This window comes from Ammospiza nelsoni, chromosome 3, assembly GCF_027579445.1.
Source record: "Ammospiza nelsoni isolate bAmmNel1 chromosome 3, bAmmNel1.pri, whole genome shotgun sequence".
In the NCBI taxonomy this organism is placed as follows: Eukaryota; Metazoa; Chordata; class Aves; order Passeriformes; family Passerellidae; genus Ammospiza; species Ammospiza nelsoni.
In genome coordinates this window covers 101,227,999-101,247,094 of record NC_080635.1, presented here as the reverse complement: position 1 = coordinate 101,247,094, position 19,096 = coordinate 101,227,999, and the positions used below count along the sequence as shown (strand labels likewise).

The following is a 19,096-nucleotide window of genomic DNA, read 5'->3' as shown; positions in this document are numbered from 1 at the left end:
TCAAATTTAATTGTTCTGTCTACCAGTTCAGTTTGTCATATACCATCTGAGCTGTTCTTGTTCCTTCACATTCACACCCTCCTCATACTCTGCTCCCTCTCAATACGGAAGGATTTTTTCTTTTTGCTCATCCCTAGTGGCATTTGATGAGGAATTTGGCAAAACACCCTGAACCTCCATGGTTCAACTGTTCAGTTGCCAGAGGGACAGGAATAAAAAGCGAGCAGCTCCTAATTGACTCCATGGGTTAGAGAGATCAAAGATCTCCTGACATTTCTCTCTGGGTGATCAACAGCCATTTAATTCAGTGGTATGTGCTGTAGCCAACATGTCCTTTAGGGAAAACCAGGGCTTGTTTCTGTGGTTTAAAGAGGTTTACAGAGGTAATTTCTAGACAGGGCTTCTGCTTTGCTTCAGAAGCTGCAAGCACTTTCTATGTCGCTTGCATCAAGTACCTCTACAAAAGTGCATCTTGATGTTTTGCAGAGTGATGGGCAGAGTGAATACACAATTAACTTTATCACTTATGCTCATTGCCAAGAGCAGCACATGGTGATCCTTTGATTCCTGTTGCTGCCTCACAAGCAGCAACATTGGCACTGGCCCTTCACTCACCCTGCCCTGCTCAGTCCAGCTTCTTGTCTAAACCTCCTCCAGTGTCTTTGTGTCTCATCATATCCTCATTCACATTCATGTTCGCTCTCATTGCCTCAGCCCCAGGTGCTGAGTGAGGAGCAGGGAGAAGGAAAAAGCAGTGATTACTCCTGCTGATTGTAGTAGCATTTTGCCCCAAAAAAGGCAGAGTAGATATTTCTGCTGATAAATTGGTTTTACATATTCATCTTTATGTTTCTGTATTAAACACTAAACATTTGAGTCCAATGTTCAAATAATTTCTCCCTCTTTCTATTACAATTACTCTTTTATCATTCCCCAAATTTGTGAATAACTGGAGAAAAGACACCTCATCCAGTCTTGGACCTCTTCTCTCAAGAACTTCCCAGACCATCCAGCTTAACGTAGAACACCCTTTAGTTTGGATTTAATAAAGCTTTGTGTCAGTTCCAGATTGAACCTTAGGCTTTGTATTTACAATGAGATAACTGCTGATTACTGAGTGTTTGATGCAGGAACATGAACAAAGAAAAGAACATGATATTTTATTGTCAAGGGCAGATGGGGAAGGAATAGGAGAGCAGGACAGATATCAACTTGGCAGTGTTCTTATATTTATGGGTTTGGGTTTTAGTTGTTTGTTGTTGTTTTTTAGGTTTTTTAAAATCTGTGATTAGTGTTCAGAGAAGCATAGAAATCACAGTAAATAGACTTTGTGTGGGGGTTGATTTCCTGAATCAAAGCTAAATTAAGGATTCACACACAGAGAGTCTCTCTTGCAGTCTGGAAGTCGTGGGGGGCTGCCCAGCATGTGTTGGGCACACAGCCCTCTGCTTGTGATGTTTCTCTGTTGATTGTACTGCACATCAAAGTGTCTCTTGTCACCACAGATACAGTGCTTTTTGCTACCTTGCTAGGTACCCAACAAACCAAATAATGTTTTACTGAGCAAGAGAAATGTCACAGAAAATTCTTTCTCTCAGTTGCAAATGATTGCTGGCGATTTTTTTAAAGTGTGCAGTGCACAGCTGTGTGTCTGAATGTGACATGAAGGTGTTTGGGAGCCTCTGGGAGTCACCTCAGAGTTCTGGGTTAGCCGTGTTTGAGCTTCCCTGCTGGGGGCTGCAGCCACTCAAACTGGAATTGGTGGTTCTGGGGAGCCTGGTTCTGCTCCACAGGGCCTGTTCAAGGTGCCTGCTCCCAGCACTGCTGCTGACAGACACCCTGGGCAAAACGAGCTGGAGCTGAGCGTGTGGGAAGGGGACAGTGCCACCATCAGTGTGCTCTGCTGTAATCAGTGGGGCTGGCTAACCAAAGCCCTGCAAACCTGCACTGGGGCTGGTGACAGCCTGTCTCATGGGCTTGGGGATCAGCCTTTCCCTCCTGAGGCTGAGCTGGTGCCTCTTTCTCCTCCAGCAGAGGCAAACACAAGGCTGTGCTCAAAAGCCCTGCAGATGTGTGGGAGTGTGTACATGCTGCTGCAGGTACAGGAGCATGATGGATAGCAGCTTGAAAACTGTGCTGCTCTCTCAGCCACATTTCTGCTCTCTGGTTGGACTTGTAGTGTATTCAGAGCTTTGATGTGGTCTCCAGAAAGATGCTGCTCCGCCTAAATGTATGCATGCAGCAGGCCCTGCTGTTTGTGGCACTGCAAATATGGGTCTGAGTCCACAAAGGGATTGTGGTGTACCTTGCATATTATCTGACTGCTAATCAGGTTCAAAATCTAGGAGATAAAAGTCTTTGGAAATCTTCATGGGGGCCACTGTGGTCCTTGGAAGATTAATTTCTGCTGGACAAGCCTCAGACATGTCTGCAGAGCTTCTGCTTCCTTTGGCATGGTGTGTCTCACTGGCAGTGCCCAGGCTGAGGCAGGCCCAGGACATCACCAGTGTGAGCCCTGTGAGTCCCACAGCCACAGCGTCCCTGGCAGCACCAGGCAGCCCTGGATCCCCCTGGGCTGCTCCTCCTGCTGGGCCCTGCTTGCTGTGCTGGTCTTTCTCAGTAGGCCCTGATCACCAGAATTTGGGAAAAGCTGCGTGAGGGCACACTGTGGGGATCTTGAGCAGGCCCTGGTGATTAGTGAGCAGCAGTCTGCAGTGAGGTTTCATACAGGGTTTCTAGTAATAGAGAAGTGTCCATTTATTATGGGATGTTTTCTGCTTATTTGCTCTTTGTGAGCTCTCTGATTGCTAATTTGAAAATTACTGTGGAAAACTAGCAATATCATCAGTGAATAATATGAATCAAGATGGTGATGAGCTCTTGAGAGATTAATGTGGCTTGCCTTGATAAAAAATGAGAAACCTCCAAGGAAGAGCTCGTTGCTTGCCTTATCTTCATCTCAGTCCCCATCCTTGGGGCTAAATTTATTTATAAAAACCTAAAATTTAAGATGAGATGGCTCAGTTTTTAAAAACATAGGCAAATGTTTCATCCAAGCTCTGGACTAACTGGCAAAGTGTCAACATTGCAGCATATGCCAAGGGGAAGATAATTCAATGTTTCAGAAGGGCCCTTACATGGTTATTCACTAACTCATTCCCAGCCCCTTCCTGAAGAACCATTGACAGAAATGCACAACATAAGCTCAGAAATGTTTGCATGTCACCTTAGGAGTGCTAATTAAATGCAGATGATGTGAAAGAACATTTATTTACATATCTGAATCTCATTCTCTTTCAGGCCCTGCCATTCCTGTTGGGGTGGATGTGCAAGTTGAAAGCTTGGACAGTATTTCTGAGGTTGACATGGTACGTAATGCTCTTCTGAGCCTCAGTTAATTCTAGCCATAAAAAGACCTCCGGACTTGAAACCCATGGGCTTGTAATCATTGGTCAGATGAAAGTAACAGCAGCATCTCCAAAATCCAAAGAGGCTGATAATCAGAACCAAAGACTTGATAAAACCAGATGATCAAAATCTTACCTCTCCACCTCCAGAGGAAAAAGATTAAAAGCATGAAGAGAAAAGGGACCTTGAATGGGAGAGTAATCGGTGCTGTGAAAGATCTATCACAGTTGAAATATAAGCAGCTGCATATGAAGGTTTGAAGCTGTATGGGGAAATTCACATAAGCTGTGTTTGCTGCAGGAGTTTTCTTCCTTAGGGAACCATTCAATTCACATGAGTGTCACAAACACTTTACTGTGTGGTTTGGGGTTGTTTCATGGGGATTTTTTTATTTTTAATTGTAGGAAATGGAATAAAAACACTTGAAAGAGAAGTGGAAAAAGGAACATAGAGGAATAGAGGAAGCTTCTGGGCTCCTTCCTCTTTCTGCCTTTTCCTCCCTGTTCTTGTGCACCTTTTGTGGTCTAGACAAAACATAAGGACAAAGGAAGAGCTTTAGGCTGATTTTTTTTTTAAATATGGTGCAATTACATCTTCATGCCATTTTGGAGGGGTTGGTTTAGATGACCTTTAAAGGTCCTTTCCAACCCAAAATATTCTATGTTCTGTGATTAAAACCAGGCAGCTTGCCTGCCTGGATATTGAAAGAGAGGGTTTGGGGGTAGGCATGCAGTGAGGTGTGTCGGAGGGGAGCACAGGGAATGGCTGCCAGGGGGAGAACTGGGGCTCTAATACATCAAGATAATGTCAGAGCAGCAAAGAGGCCTAATTAGTGCAAGTAAAAAACTCACAGTGCTTTCTGTCAGGATTCAATGAAAACCTTGCCTGTCAGAAGCCTTGGAGGTCAGTTCTCTCCCTTGGCTGTCAACAGTTCCTATTTTCCCAGCTCATGACAAACACTTTCTACAGCAGTTGCTGACATTTTTTGGGTGGAAGAATGTTCTCCCAGATCAGTCTGAGTTGTGTTCCAGCAGACTGTCCAGCATGGATGTTTGCAGGAGGAGAGTGGGCATCAAGCTCCTGCATGGCCAGGGGACAGGGCTGGCTGTGCCTGCAGCAGGGAGCCCTCCTTGTCTCTCACTGCAGGCAGGGCTTGTTTCAAACTGCTCTGAAGTGGCCCTGAAAATCAGCTACCCTGGGCTGGGCAGGCCTCAGCTATCCCTGCTTGAGCAGGCTCCTGGTGCCCCAAAGAAGGACCAGACTCAGGCATCACCAGCCCCAGCCCACTGTATCTGCAGGACTGTGCATGGCAGGGAGAGCAGCCAGGGGCTGTTTAAGGCATGTGGGTTTAAAACCAGTGCCTGTCTGGTTGATGTGGATGGGCTGCTGCTCTGTGCAGTGGCAGGACACGCTCTTGAGGCTGCCTGGAGCTTGGAACAAACATGAAATAGGCTGCCAAAATTCAGGTACTTGTGTAGACTCATTGGCTGTGCCTCTGACAGGTACTATCATTCTCCCAATTGTGTGCTGGTCAGAAAGGAACAAGCGGTCAGCATACTGCCTCCTTTGAACTATGCCATGAAAAAGCCTCCTTAAGTTGGATTTTATACTTAGAAGCTGTTGTCAGCTGTCACTTTGTCTCTGTGTTGGCAGCATTGGGTGCACCAGGCTGGCCATTGGAGGCAGAGGAGAGTTGGCCACTGCAGAGGCCACTGTGCTGCCTCTTTGGAGAGAGGAAGGGGCTGAAGGTGAGAGATGAGAAGCTCCAGTTGGGTAGGACAGGGAGAGGGGTGTCCTGGAAAGCAGGAAAGTGAGTTCCTTCCTGTGCTGTGCCTTCTGACAGTGTCTGCCCCCTCCTCTGGAGTGTCTGTAAGCAGTGCTGAGGCTGCCTGGCTGATGGTCCCCACTCCCCCATGCTCTGATGATGGAGCTGCCCAGAGGCATTTTGCAGCCACAGCCTCAGGCTGCCTGGCTGTCCTGATTCTGGCTGGGATAGAGCTAATTTTCTTCTTAGCAGCTGGTACAGTGCTGGTTTTGGATTTAGTATGAGAATGATACTGATAACACAGTGTTTTATTTGTGGCTCAGCAGTGCTTACCCTGAGTCAAGGACTTTTCAGTGTCCTGTGCTCTGCCAGTGAGGAGGGGAGCATGGCCAGGACAGTTGACCCGAGGTGGCCAAAGGGATATTCCAGATGTTCCACACTACAGAACATCATGCCCAGTGTATAAACTGGGGCGAGGTGGATGAGAGGGGCTGATCACTGCTGGGGGATTTGCATCTGTCAGCAACTGTATTGTGGATCACTTGTTTTTCTGGAGTTTTGCCCCTCTATCTCTTCTCATCTTCCTTTTCATTACTCTTCTTATTACTATTTATTTAAATTGTTAAACTGTTTTTATTTCAACCCAACTTCTTCTAAGTCTACTCCCCATCAGATTGGCTGGAGGTGGTGGGAGACAGGAGTGAGCAAGTGTCTGTGCTGTACTGAGCTGCTGGCTGACGCTAAACCATGAGAATGGTGCTCCTCTCCTGCAGCCCCATGTCCCTCTGCCTATGTCATGGCCAGGCAACTGGCAACCCTGAATTGCCAGGCTCTTCTTTACTCCTTTTTTGAGTTTTAATATAACCTGCTCTGACCCCTAAGAAAGCAGCGATTGTGCCTCTTCCTTGGTTCCCTTTTTCCCAGCTCTACTCAAACTGATGAGTTTGATGTCCGGTCCCTGAGGCTGACTCTTCTAGCTGGGTTGTAACCTAAGCTCTGCATGGGCAGTAGCTGCTGGAAGTGTTTCTTTGGGACTGTGGATGTAAGGGGAAGGTGGCCAGTGTCCAGTAGGGAGCAGGAGCTGGCAGCATCCCTGGGATGAGCAGTGAAGGAGCCTTGGACCCGTCTGATAAGGTGGGGACCTGCAGGTGGGTGAGCAGAAGTGTCCCCCTGGCCATTCTCTGCCATGGTCAGAGAGGTCTGGCCAGCTCTGTGCTGTGCCAGGCATCAAGGGGAGGACTGGCACCAGAGCCTGCTCTGACAAATTAATGAAAAACCTACTGGCAATGCATGGCCATTGTGAGACAGCCCTTTGAAGCAGAGAGTCAGGGGAACTGATTGTCACTGTCACCAAACTGATTGGCTGTGGCTTGAGAAAGTGGGTTAGGGAGAAACCCTGGCCTGCGTTGCTGCCTGCTCAGACTAAGCAGCTGCAGCTCCCATAACCACTTGCTTAATTGGGAATATAAAGGAAATAAGTGTACTTGATCTCTCAGCATGAGAGTAGATTCAGCTCTAAAAGCAGCAACTACCAGGTTGGGATAACAAATAGATGTTTTCCTTTATGTCACTGAAGCTCCTGCCCCATCAACAAGCCTAAAAGGGAATTGTATTTACACACTCATATTTTAGGAAACAAAGTTCCCTCACCTGGTTGCTATTTGCAACAATTTAGTCCTTTTGGGGATAAATTGCTTAGTGTTTAGCATGACTGTTAAGCTAACTTTCAGTTTTTCCTCTTGACCATCCTATTGCTACCAAAGTCCTGTAAGATAATTTTGCCAGAACTGAAGAATCATTTCTGCAGGGCATTGCTTCTCTTGGGGCATATTTATATCCTGTTTGGGACTGAACATTACTGGGTACTGTAATAAATTCATTCGTTGGCTATGCATTGTTTTGGCTGAAATTATTTTGTCAGGAAAATCTACTGACAGAGAGCATTGACCTAGGAAAGAATCAGGAGTTGAGAGTGGAGAGATCTCGTCTGTCTGGTGGGAGTGAGTTTTCTTTCTGGTGTGCCCTAGTTTAGAGTGCAGCACTGACAGAGCTCTCTTCCTTCATTGGGTCTCTGAAGGATTTCACCATGACCTTGTACTTAAGGCACTACTGGAAGGACGAGCGTCTCTCGTTTCCCAGCACCAACAACAAGAGCATGACCTTTGATGGCAGGCTGGTGAAGAAGATCTGGGTCCCTGATGTCTTCTTTGTGCATTCCAAGAGGTCCTTCATCCATGACACCACCACAGACAACATCATGCTGCGAGTGTTCCCCGATGGGCACGTCCTCTACAGCATGAGGTACAGAGCAGCCCTGCCTCCCCTGGGCATCCCCTGGGGCTTTGCTGCCAGTTTGGCTCCAGCCTTGACTTTGGTGATCACCAGGACTGCTACTGCCAATCCTGCTACTCCTGCTGCTGATGCAGAGCCCTGTTGCCAGAATGTCCAGCACAAAATGCTGTGCAGGAAACTCTGAGAGCCCATGCTGTGGGCAGTAACAGGGTAATCTCCTCCTGGGGGAAGCATGCCCCCAACTCTTTGCAGTCAGTGGAGGGCTTAGTCAAGCAGGAATGTTCATCCCAGGGTCAGTGTGTGATTAAACTGGAAGCTGCTGATATACCAGATGGTGACCTCTATAATTATCCTATTTTCCTTCTTGTTTGTCTAGCATTTTTTTCAGTTGTTCTGCTTTCCTGTTGATGTAAATGTTTATGTTTATTGAAGCTGAAATGGCAATATTAAACTGGTTTTCTAGTAGATTTGTTGGCTGGAGGAATCCTGAGGGATGCCTGTCATGACCTGGAGGGTTATCCATCCTGCGGGTGTACACGGATCCTGACTGTGGGTTTGCAGGATTCTGTAATACACAAGGACATGGAGGCTTAATCCTCTGAACTTTTCTACCTTTATACAGATTATCAAAAATACCACAAAAATCACCACTAGCAAGCAAACTACCACAAAATCACCACTGGCAACTACACCCATGATTAATAAAGTGACTGCATATCCATATCACTCTATTGCAAATTGCTGTCAGCAGTCAATAATTTAGCATCTGTCAGTCATGTGGCAACAGCCAATTACTAACCTGGGTATTTCGTGTTACAGGTTACTTTACATTACATGAATTTACATTTCATCCACAATATACCCTCAGGTACCCTTAGGATAGGTTGCTTGTGCAGGTGCACAGCACTGGTACCAGTGATACCACCATGAAGTGATGCAAATCATCCAAGGGATGGAAGGAAGGGATGAAAGTGGGCTCAGAGGGGACCTGTGAGACAGCAGTGTCTCATTTCAGAGATGCTCTGAGTCACAGGGCATGGAGTCAGCCAAGAGTCCTTGGTGGGTGTCCAAGAGCTGGTAGAAAGTTCATGCACCAAATTCAATTCTCTAAGGAGCAGAAAAGTGTGTGGAGCATGGAAAGGTCTCAGAGGAAGGCTTTATTTTGGATAAAAATTAAGGCCTCCTTATATCCAGAGAGATAAGAGGGTGTAGGATGCCACCAATTTGAATAGACAATAGATGCTGGTAATTTTTATTTTTCACCTGTAACAGCCAAAGTTAATGATGTTTTCTGTTCTCCCAGACTCTTTTTTATTTTCAAGATAATCTCCTACCTTTTCTTACAATAAAGTGCCTGTTAAAGCACTTTTTTTTTGGCAGTTATTGATGGTATTTCAGGATGTCTCCAGTTTCTAGGTACCCTATCTGCATGTCAAAGAGGCCAGCTGAGCTTCTCAGGGATTTTTCTTGTTACCTTTCTCTGTCCATATTTTTCATCAGACATTTTTTGCTCAGTAGTTTCCCCTTCTAACCAGCCCACCTTTATGATTGCTAACATCAGCATCCCTGCAGATTTAATTTCCTTCAGAAGATTGAAAAAAGAGAAGCAGAGAAAAATATACTGCCAGAGGAAACAAAAGCTCAAGAATCCAAAAAAATGGGTATTTCCCCAGGACAGAAAATACGCTCTGAGTGTTCAGTGACCTTTTAATATTTTGTAGCCAAGGATTTCTGTTCTAGGATCTTTCTGGAACTTATTCGTTTCATCCATGGTAAAATGATTTTCAAAAACTTGGAAAAGTTTTCTATTAAGTTTGCTTCTGTGGTCTGTTGAGGAGGTGATGTGACTTTTTAATGTTGCCCACGAGAGAAAAGTCTGTGAGTTCATCACAGCACAATTGTTAAAATGATAATTTGATACGTAAAATCCAAGGAGAAAAAAAATCTCCATGGCATTTGGGCCCGCTGGTGTTTAGAACACTCAGAAGAGTATCCAGCTGAAAAAGGTGGATGGGTGATGGGTGTCCAGTGTTGCTGGGAATGCCCTTAGGTATCTTGAGATGTCTGCATGGGATTGGCAGTGGGCTGGGGAACATTTCATTCCTGTTTTGGGCCTTGGGCCTTCAAAGCCACCTGGACACTGCACTCTAATTGAGGAATATCATACTGATGAGCCGAGTTTCTGTTCTGCCCCTGACTAACAAACTGTTATTGACCACAGGTTGTGCCACAGTCCAGGTGATGCCAGAGAAAGAAAATAACGCACTGTAATGAGACTGAGTTATGCAATGCTTAAATGCTGCATACAGTTAGGGGAGGCCATCATTGCAGGACACCTTCTGGAACATATCCCCAAAAACATTCTTTAAATTTTGCTCAAATGGCAAAATTTTGCTGTAGTTTATAGTCAAAATGAACAGCATGTGCCTTTCAGGGGTGATGAGTGTGTAGGTCAGGGTAGGATTTGGATCACAATCCCTGGAACAGAGGAAAAGTCCTTTATCAACATCTGGAATGCATCTAGAAAATGGTCACAACCAACGTAAGTTGGCTTCTGAAACGATGAGTCACAGCTGATTTGCCCCTCCTAAATCGGGATCTCCACTGCAAATCCGTCTGCAGGGAAAGTTCACTGACCCACTGGAAAACTTCTTATGTAACATTGTGCACAACTGGACTACTTTAAAAACTGGAGCTGTGATTGCTGCAGCTTTTTAGCTAAGAAAAAAACTTAACAGAAGCAAATCTCACTCACTGAAAACCAGCTGCACCCATTTTACAACCCCTGCCCCAGAAAAACACCCCTCAGATTAAAAGGGTTTATTGAGAGCTGTAAGAAACTGCCGTTGCCTTAATAATATATGTACTGAAGGAATTGTGTGGCTTGCAGTAAGGATGGTCATATTCCTCAGGCTTGGGTCATTCTGGGGTGACTATGGAGGGAACAGAGCCAAGAGGAAAATGTGGAAACCTGAATTAAACTGCACATAAGGGAATATTCAAATGTAAATAGTGAAGTTAAATGTAAATGGTGAAGTTACTTTACATTGTAGTCTTGTAGGCAAATAGTTGGATGTAAAACACAGTGGAAATATCTGTACTGACATTAGTATAACAGTAACATCCAAGATAGTGCTTTAGTTCCTTGTTATTGAAATTACATTTTTTGAGCTTCTGTGTATAATCCATCTAGCTTGAACATAGAGAATTGGTAGGCATTTTCCTGTGGATTTTTTGCAAACATCATGCAATGTTTCTGGCTCAAAAGCTGCAGAATAATTATCTGTGATAAGATTCTCTCTTGATTGCTCCTCATAGAAACCAGCTTTTCTCATTTTCGATTTCTAGGGTCACAGTGACAGCAATGTGCAACATGGACTTCAGCCACTTTCCCCTGGACTCTCAGACATGTTCTCTGGAGCTGGAAAGCTGTAAGTTGTATCCGTGTTTCTAGATAGATGCTCTCCATGACTGGCTGCACAAACATTTCACTGGACATGTTTCAGAATGCTCTCTATTTTAGAGCCTGAAATAATAGCTCATCACAGTTACTAGGAGTCCTGTTGGCTCAGCAGTATTGTGATCTAGTCCTTGTGCTGCAAGACCAGAATTTGCAAGGAAAACATCCTATGACATAATCCTGATCCTGCAAACACTGTGGTCCGGGCTCAGCTTCTTTGGTGGAGAAAGCAATGTGAACACTAGGAATTTTTGTAGACTTTCTCCAGGGTATGGCAAGACTAATATCTGGTTGTTTTGAGATCCTCCCAGCTATTTAACTGAATGCTTCTCTGCAAAAATCAGAATCAGAATCAGAGGATAATTTTCACTGACCTTGAGGTCAGCTGCTCCAATACCCTGCTGAGAGCAGGGAGTTTTTCATTATAGGTTGCTTGGAGCTATGTCCAGCTGGGTTTTGAGCAAGGTAATTCAGGCTCCACAACTTTTCTCTGCAACATGCTCAAATATTTGACAGCCCTGATCCTGAAAATATTTCCTTTTATCTTCTTGGGAACAATCCTTTGCTGAGACTTGCAGCCTTTGTCTCTTGTCCTTTCGCTCTCCATTTTGTCAAAGCATCTGGCAAAAGGCTGCTGCCTCCTTCTCCATGAGGGTCAGCAGGGCAGCAGCTGGACCCCACCACAGACTGCTCTTCTCCCACCACAGACTGCTCTTCTCCCACCACAGATTGCTCTTCTCCCAGCTGAACAAGTTCCCCCAGCCTCTTGTCCCTAAGCCATGTGCTCCTGTCCCTGATGATCTTAATAACCCTCTTCTCATTTCCCATTCCTGTTACTTAGTGTACAAATTCTCTATGTTCTTCATTTATAGTTTTAACATATTTATTTTGCTTCTCACTTGTCCCTTTTACTTTTATCATTCTAGGACTGTTTGAAGTGTCCACACTTCCTCCTTCCTCTAAATTAAGGTGTTTTACCCATTATTATTTCCTGAGTTATTATCTATTTTTAGTCTGTGATGTTCAGAAGAGTACCATTCTAAATGTCATTTCAATGTGAAGTAAAAAGAGGATTTGTTTTCTTGAATCTTGAATTCAGATTTTTGTTGTTGTCACAGTGTATTATATGACAAGACCTTTTGAACTCCTTAGTTGTTGGCAAACTTACCTGTGGCATTAGTTCATGGCAAAGACTGGATGTATTAACTTTTGTTGAACCTCTAAGCTAAAGTCACATCACATTGTATTTCTTCTTTCCCTTAGATGCTTACACTGATGAAGATCTGATGCTGTATTGGAAAAATGGGAATGAATCTCTGAAAACTGATGAAAAAATTTCTTTGTCTCAGTTTTTGATACAAAAGTTCCACACCACATCAAGACTGGCTTTCTACAGTAGCACAGGTATTGGCCTTTTCTGATGTCTTACTATTGCTAAACCTAATACTCTATTATCTGCTTTTGAGGGGGCTGTTGGGATTATGTCACTGAAGTGTAGTCTCCGCAGTCTGTATCAAAACCCAGTTTCTTGTTTTACAAGTCTTAGAAATAAAAGAACCAAAGAAGGTCTTGTCTCTCTGTACCTGCTGTCCAGGCTGGTCTCACTGATTCTGGCTCTCCTCCTCTCTCCAAGGTTGGTACAATCGCCTCTATATAAACTTCACCTTACGCCGACACATCTTCTTCTTCCTGCTCCAAACCTACTTCCCTGCCACTCTCATGGTCATGCTGTCCTGGGTGTCCTTCTGGATCGACCGACGAGCAGTTCCTGCCAGAGTCTCTTTGGGTGAGAACAACTGCAACAAGCCGTGGCTGTGTGAAAAGCTTTGAATGTGAAGGCTTTGGCAGGAAAGGGAACTGCTCATTTTGATGGTTAAAGATATTGTGCAAGCAAATGGTGGTTTTATCTGATGATTAATACAATGTATAACTTGCACCTTGTCTTGAGTCCTTCATCATTTAGCAGTCTTCCTCACTTATATGTAGCTCAGAACAGAAAGCGGTGTGGTCTTAAAAATGAAGCTGTAACACAGAGTGGTACAGCTAGGAAACAGGCATCCTTGTCACCACTGGTCTGAGCAGACCTGATCTTAGGATTAGGTGTGTAAAAATACATTTTAACAGCATTGTGTTTAAACCCTGGAGTTTAAGGAGGGAGTTAAATGCTGTCTGTTAAATGCAAAATGTTGAATGCTCCATTGCTCCTCAAAACTCAGCCCATCATAAGCACAAAAATGGAGGCAGGACAACAATTCTGCATTAGCTGAAGAGCTACTTTACACATATTCGTCTTACACTGAACATCTTTCAGAGCATCATGTAGGCCATAATTTCTGTTTCTCTAGAGATAAAACCCCTCATGGACTGTATCAGTCAATAACATTTCTTTCTTTTGATTCTCTCCAGGGATAACCACTGTGCTGACCATGTCCACGATCATCACTGGGGTGAATGCCTCCATGCCTCGTGTTTCCTACATCAAAGCAGTGGACATTTACCTGTGGGTCAGTTTTGTGTTTGTCTTCCTATCGGTGCTGGAATATGCAGCTGTGAATTACCTGACAACAGTGCAAGAGCGGAAGGAGAGGAAACTTCGGGAGAGGGTGAGAAACACTTTTGTCATCCACTTTTTTTTTTTTTTTCCCCTTACAGCTGATATCTGGTCTTTATATTGACTGTCTGTTAATGGGGAAACATTGACAACCATGTGTGTAATTGGGTCTTTTAGACCACTCCACCTCAGGCTGAATTGCTCACACAGAAAAACAGGATTTGATCGGCAAGAGGGGAAAGTATAAAATCTGATGCTTTGCGGCAGCTGCCACAATTCTTGTTTAGTAAGCTAAAGGTCTTATTTGGTGCAAATTAGTTTCCTTCCTCTACAGGTAACATTACTCTGGAAACTGGATTTAATGGATGTAATAGTGGAGGTGTTTCCCATCACCAAGCACAAACAACAGTCAGCCAAGTTTATGCTTGTACTTCTTAATGTGCTATAAAAGGTCTTATCCTGCATCCCTGGAGTGATTCAAGACTTGATACATCCTGACCATCTTGGCCCTGCTACGAGCAGGACATAGTACTAGAGATGCCCTCAAGTCCTTTCCAGCTTGAGGTATCTTACAGAGCTCTAGGCCCTTCTTTGTGGTTAAACAAACACCATTGCCTTTTGAACACTAAGGCTTGGAGCCAAACTTTTTTCAGTCACTGTTTTTTTCAGTCAAATTTTTCAGTTTTTTCATTTTTTTGTGCTCAGTTTTTTCCATACACCCAGGACATCACCATGTTTTATGATTGCTTTCTTCCTGGTAGGAACTCACCATGTTAGTCTACTGGTAACCTACTGTCTATGACTCCTGGAGAAATTTGTATAAGCTTGTTGGAAATGCCAATGCAGACATCATCTTTCATACAATTTCAGCATGCTATTTCCCTCTATGAACTACCCTTTTAGTTTTGCATGTCCTTCTCTTTCCCTTCCTTTTCTCCCCATGACTTTCTTGAAGAACAGCACAAGCCCCATAACAGCCCAGCACCTTTCCTAGTTGGCATATCATAAAAAAATGTAATTAGATACATTTAAAAAAACAGTTGGATAAATTTACCAGACTCCTGTGGTGAAATTTTACCTCTCTTCAAGGCCTTCTCAACAGCATTATGATTCTGGAAAGCTGCTTGAACAGCTTCTGAGTATCTTAATTTATCCATGTCCCTGCAAGCCCCAACCTGGGGCCCAGCAGTTCTCTACAACCCAAGGCAGAGATGCTCTGTGCAAGGAGGTGTCTGACTTGCTGCATGTGGTTTGTGGCATTTTAGCCAGCCCTGCTCAGGCATCCCATGTCCAAAGAATATGATGTCTTGGCAGGTCGTGGGAAGTAAGAAATATCCTTGCTAAGTTTGACTAGCCTAGAAAAAACCTATATTTTTTAAGATGAAAGCTCTTCTCCTTTATTTTGAACTGTACTAGAGGGATGAAATGAACTTCAGAGGGTTTGTTAATTTTCTGCTAAGTTTTCTGGAATGTTTTGCCACATCCAGTGATGGTGTAGCTTGTTATTTATGTAATAAATCTGCCCTTGAATTCTATATTCAGCAAACACCTTTTTACTGCACAAGGGAAAATATTGTACTCAGTCTTCAACGTGTGACAATATTATTCTTCAGTAGGGGAAACAGGAACGGAGATAATAAATAGCATTATTTGAGGAAGAAGCTCTTGAAGAAGCAGAAGAGACATTTCTCACAGTAGATGTAGATCTTGTCAGCCAGAGCTGCTCCCCTATGAAAGACCCCAAAAGTTCTGGTATGAACATGTAAGCTCTCTCCAGAAGAGAGCTTTATGTTATGTCTACATTAAGAAATTGCCAGGGACAAAGACAGGCAGTATCCAAAACTAAACCTTCTCTCCCTGAAGATCACGGGAGCAGCTGTGAAATGCCTGTGGCAAAGGGTCTGTGGCCCCATGCTTATTCCCAGCCCATACCTGGGAACTTTTGGTGCTTGCTGGGCTGAGAGAGGCCAGAGACCTTTCTGGCACTTTAATGGTGCTGTCAGCTGCATTCCTATGTCCAAGGAGGCTCTTTGGCGGTCTTTGAATTATTATTGTAGACATAGGCCAAAAGTCCAGCAGGATGGAATTACGTAGTGCACCTCTGTGTGTACACCCATGTGAGGATGAGTGCAATTTTAGGTTCTGTGGAGGTGGGTTTCTAGCATGCCAGGCTCCCTTGTCCATAGAGGTGGCTGTCATCACACGTGCATGAAGCCATGGGAACTCTAATTTGACCTGGGGGCTGACAGTTAATCTGCAGAATTGCTTTGTCTGCTGAGTCCTGCAGCAATTGGATTGTTATTGTAGCTGCTGTCCCTCACAGGCAGCCACCATCTCCTGGACCTGTCAGTTCCTGATGGAGAGCCTGATGTGTAATTCTCCCCGGTGGGTTTTGTGTTGTTTGCTGTTATTCTGGTTTGGGCTGGCTTAGAGTTAGTTTCTTTTCAGTAGCTGGTACAGTGCTGTGTTTTGAATTCAGTGTGAGAATAATGTTGTAACACACTAATGTTGTTGCTAAATTGTGTTTATCCTGAGTCAAGGATGTTTTTGTGTCTCATGCACTGCCAGTGAAGAGGTAAACTAAAAAAGCTGGGAGGAAACATGACCAGGACAGGTGACCCAAATGAGCCAAACGGATATCCCACACCATGGAACACATTTCAATTATTAAATTATTCTTATCTTGATCTACAAGTTTTACATTTGATTCTTCTCCACAACCTTCTGAAGTTCAGGGGGGAAGGTGGGTTGAGTGAGCGACTGCATGATGCTTATTTGTCAGCTGGGGTTAAATCACAGCAGTCTTTTTTTTTGGGGACCTGCACTCTGGTTTTGTTCTGTTTTGGTTTGGTTTTGTTAGTTTTGGGGTGTGGGGTTTTGAAAGTGTGCCTGCTTAGAATATGTCTTAAAACCCAGTTGATCTTCAGCTGTACTCATGGAGTGATCAAAAAATTAAAGTAAGATGGTTACTAACTTGACGTGCTTTTCTGAACATGACCTCCTGATACCAAAGCTTTTGGTTATGCAAAGAACACGGAAAACAATCCTTAAGTTGATATTAACGTTTTCAATAAGCAATGTGATCTGTTGGTTAAATAATTTAAAGGAAAAGCCTTGACTGCAGGGTTTTCCAATGGCATCCTGAATATAATATATTGATTTTATATACATTTTTACATATATCTGTATTCAGATATATATATTTGTTTTAGCTGAACATATGCTTGAAAACAAGTTCTTGAAAAACCCACACATCAAAGTTGGTGGAGTATTGGATACGGAAATTGGTCTGCAGGAAATGAGAGACAGGAACTCCTAACAGAAAGGACATTTTGGAGTCCATTTTCATTGGATGCAAATACATAATCCATATTCTGGGACAGGAAAATGTTTTGAATGGTCAAAGACTGCATCTTCTATTCAAAATTCTATCTGAATGCATTGGAATTTTTTAGACTTGTGGGATGCATGCTGGTGCTGCTGAAGTCAGTACAAGTTTTGCTATTAGCTCCAAGTGGGATTTGACATCATGCTTTTAGCTGGCCCTCTGCTTGGTTTAAAATCAGATTTATGAAAAAAGCATATGTATCTGTAAAAGCAGAACTTGGCCCTTTTCTTCCTGTAACATGTACTGGATAAGCCATTTCCACAGATTAAACTGCATCTTATCCATGAATATTTATAAACACAAAGAATGAATAATAAGGAATAACAAGACAGTAAGGCTGAACAACAGCTACCTAAGAAAACCTTTTGCTTAGACTGTATGTCTGCTAAAGCATTTTTCTAATATTTTCTGAAGCTGTTTGTCCAAGCAGTGGAGATAAACCCTGTTTCTTTGTCATAGGAAGGGGACCAGGACACCAGATGGTTCATCACAGGTCCAGTTTATTGAAAAAAGCATCAAACACTTATACAGCAAATAATAAGCTTATGAATATTCTGTAAGCCAAGCAATCTATTGGTTAAACTATACCATGAACTCTTCCTCATTCCTTAGGGGTTACATCTCTCTTTTCTCATTTTTTTTTCACTATTTGTTATTATACTACAGCTAGGCCCAATGACACGCTATCTAGCAGGTGCAGAACTTGGAATTAGCCATGGTTTTGTATTTTTCCAGTCTCTAGCAGCTAAATTCCCAACATTTCTTCCTTTTGAAAACAAGAAAAAAAAAGACCTCTTTGTTCAAAGAGAAACTTAAAATATCTCAATCAAAATTTTGAACTCAACTGTTTACAAGCTGTCTGTTAATAGAAAGGCATAATTTTGGTTGCTTACATGTTTTTCCAATATTCAGCTATATTTCTTGTTTATGTCTCCAGTTTTCGTGTTCGTGTGGAATACCTCACTCGAAAACTATGATGCTGGATGGAAACTACAGTGAATCTGATGCCAACAGCCTGGCAGGGTACACAAGAAACCAGATGGCAGCAGAAGAGGAAAAACCAGAAAAGATGGTTGTGCATCTAGCCATGAGCAATGAATCTAATTCATCAAGGAAGAGAGGCCTGAAGGGCCACGTGGGCTTGCGCATCATCCAGAACACTCATGCAATTGATAAATATTCAAGGTTAATATTTCCAGGCACCTATATATTTTTTAATTTGATATATTGGTCTGTCTTTAGCTAAGCATGCTGGCACTTCTGAATCAGAAGATGTCTACAAAACACTCTTTTGTTGGTACTTTTTTTTTGGTCTAATCTGGACACAAAACTAGAAACCTGATTATTGTATTGCTTCTTTGAAGTGTAAATGGGAGGACACATCTCCCAGGAGGCAATTGCATGTGCAGGCCTCATGGAGGAACTCTGTGCTGGTTGGTTTCCAGCCCACACCCTGCTCCCGTGTGCTTTATGACACATGACATTTCTCATACTTGAAAATATGTGTCCACCATACAGCCAAAAGTGCTGGATGCTCGTTTGGGGCTGGCCACACTGGTGGTGCCTGCTGTGCAATGGACAACCAAAGACAATGCTCATGTGAGCTGTAAGGAATTAAATCAATGCAACTTGTGTGGGGAGGTCTGGACAGTGCTTCTCCTGTAAGGATACTGAATGCTTTCCTTTACTTTTGAGAAAATTACTTTGTTTTTTCTTTGGCATATAAACATAACTTTTCTCCATTGTTTTGTGAAGAACACCTCCTTTAATGGTACAGATTCTGCTTTCTGTCTGGACAGAACCTTCATCAGTACCACTAGGACAGCTTGCCAGCCAGGATCAGCTGGGCTGGTTACAGAGCACAGGTGGGATGTTTGAGTCAGGGTTTTTTTCTAGATTACAAAGTGCAGCCCACAGACAAACTGTACATCCCAATGTGCCTCTCCCAGTCAACACAATGCCCTTCTGTTCAGGCATTTGGGATCAAAAGGGATGCATGTCTGCCAGAACCTCTCTGCAGAAACAGAGGCATGTCAGAGATTAAATGGCCATGGATAACACTGTGGGTCTAAGGTTGATGTAAGTCCTTTGAAGATGCTGCACAGCATTGTAACACGCTTATGTGCTTGGCAGTTCTTTTCCTATCCTGTGATATCTCCTTTTCCTTTGCTAACAACACTGACAGCAAAACCCAAATGCAGAAACATGATAGCAACACAACAGCAATGCTCA

At 43.4% G+C, this 19,096-nt stretch overlaps 1 protein-coding gene across 1 annotated transcript in view; it reads left to right on the top strand.

The window, feature by feature from the left end:
• Positions 1 to 18,252, top strand: part of LOC132071094 (gamma-aminobutyric acid receptor subunit rho-2) — a 31,916-nt gene extending 13,664 nt beyond the window's left edge. Inside the window, exons 3-9 of the mRNA XM_059468403.1 lie at positions 3,301 to 3,368; positions 7,251 to 7,474; positions 10,814 to 10,896; positions 12,189 to 12,329; positions 12,559 to 12,711; positions 13,332 to 13,528; positions 17,802 to 18,252. Of these exons, the coding sequence (XP_059324386.1) occupies positions 3,301 to 3,368; positions 7,251 to 7,474; positions 10,814 to 10,896; positions 12,189 to 12,329; positions 12,559 to 12,711; positions 13,332 to 13,528; positions 17,802 to 18,110 (1,175 nt within the window). The 3' untranslated portion in view covers positions 18,111 to 18,252. The remainder of the gene's footprint in view (positions 1 to 3,300; positions 3,369 to 7,250; positions 7,475 to 10,813; positions 10,897 to 12,188; positions 12,330 to 12,558; positions 12,712 to 13,331; positions 13,529 to 17,801) is intronic.
• The last annotated feature ends 844 nt before the right edge of the window (positions 18,253 to 19,096 follow it).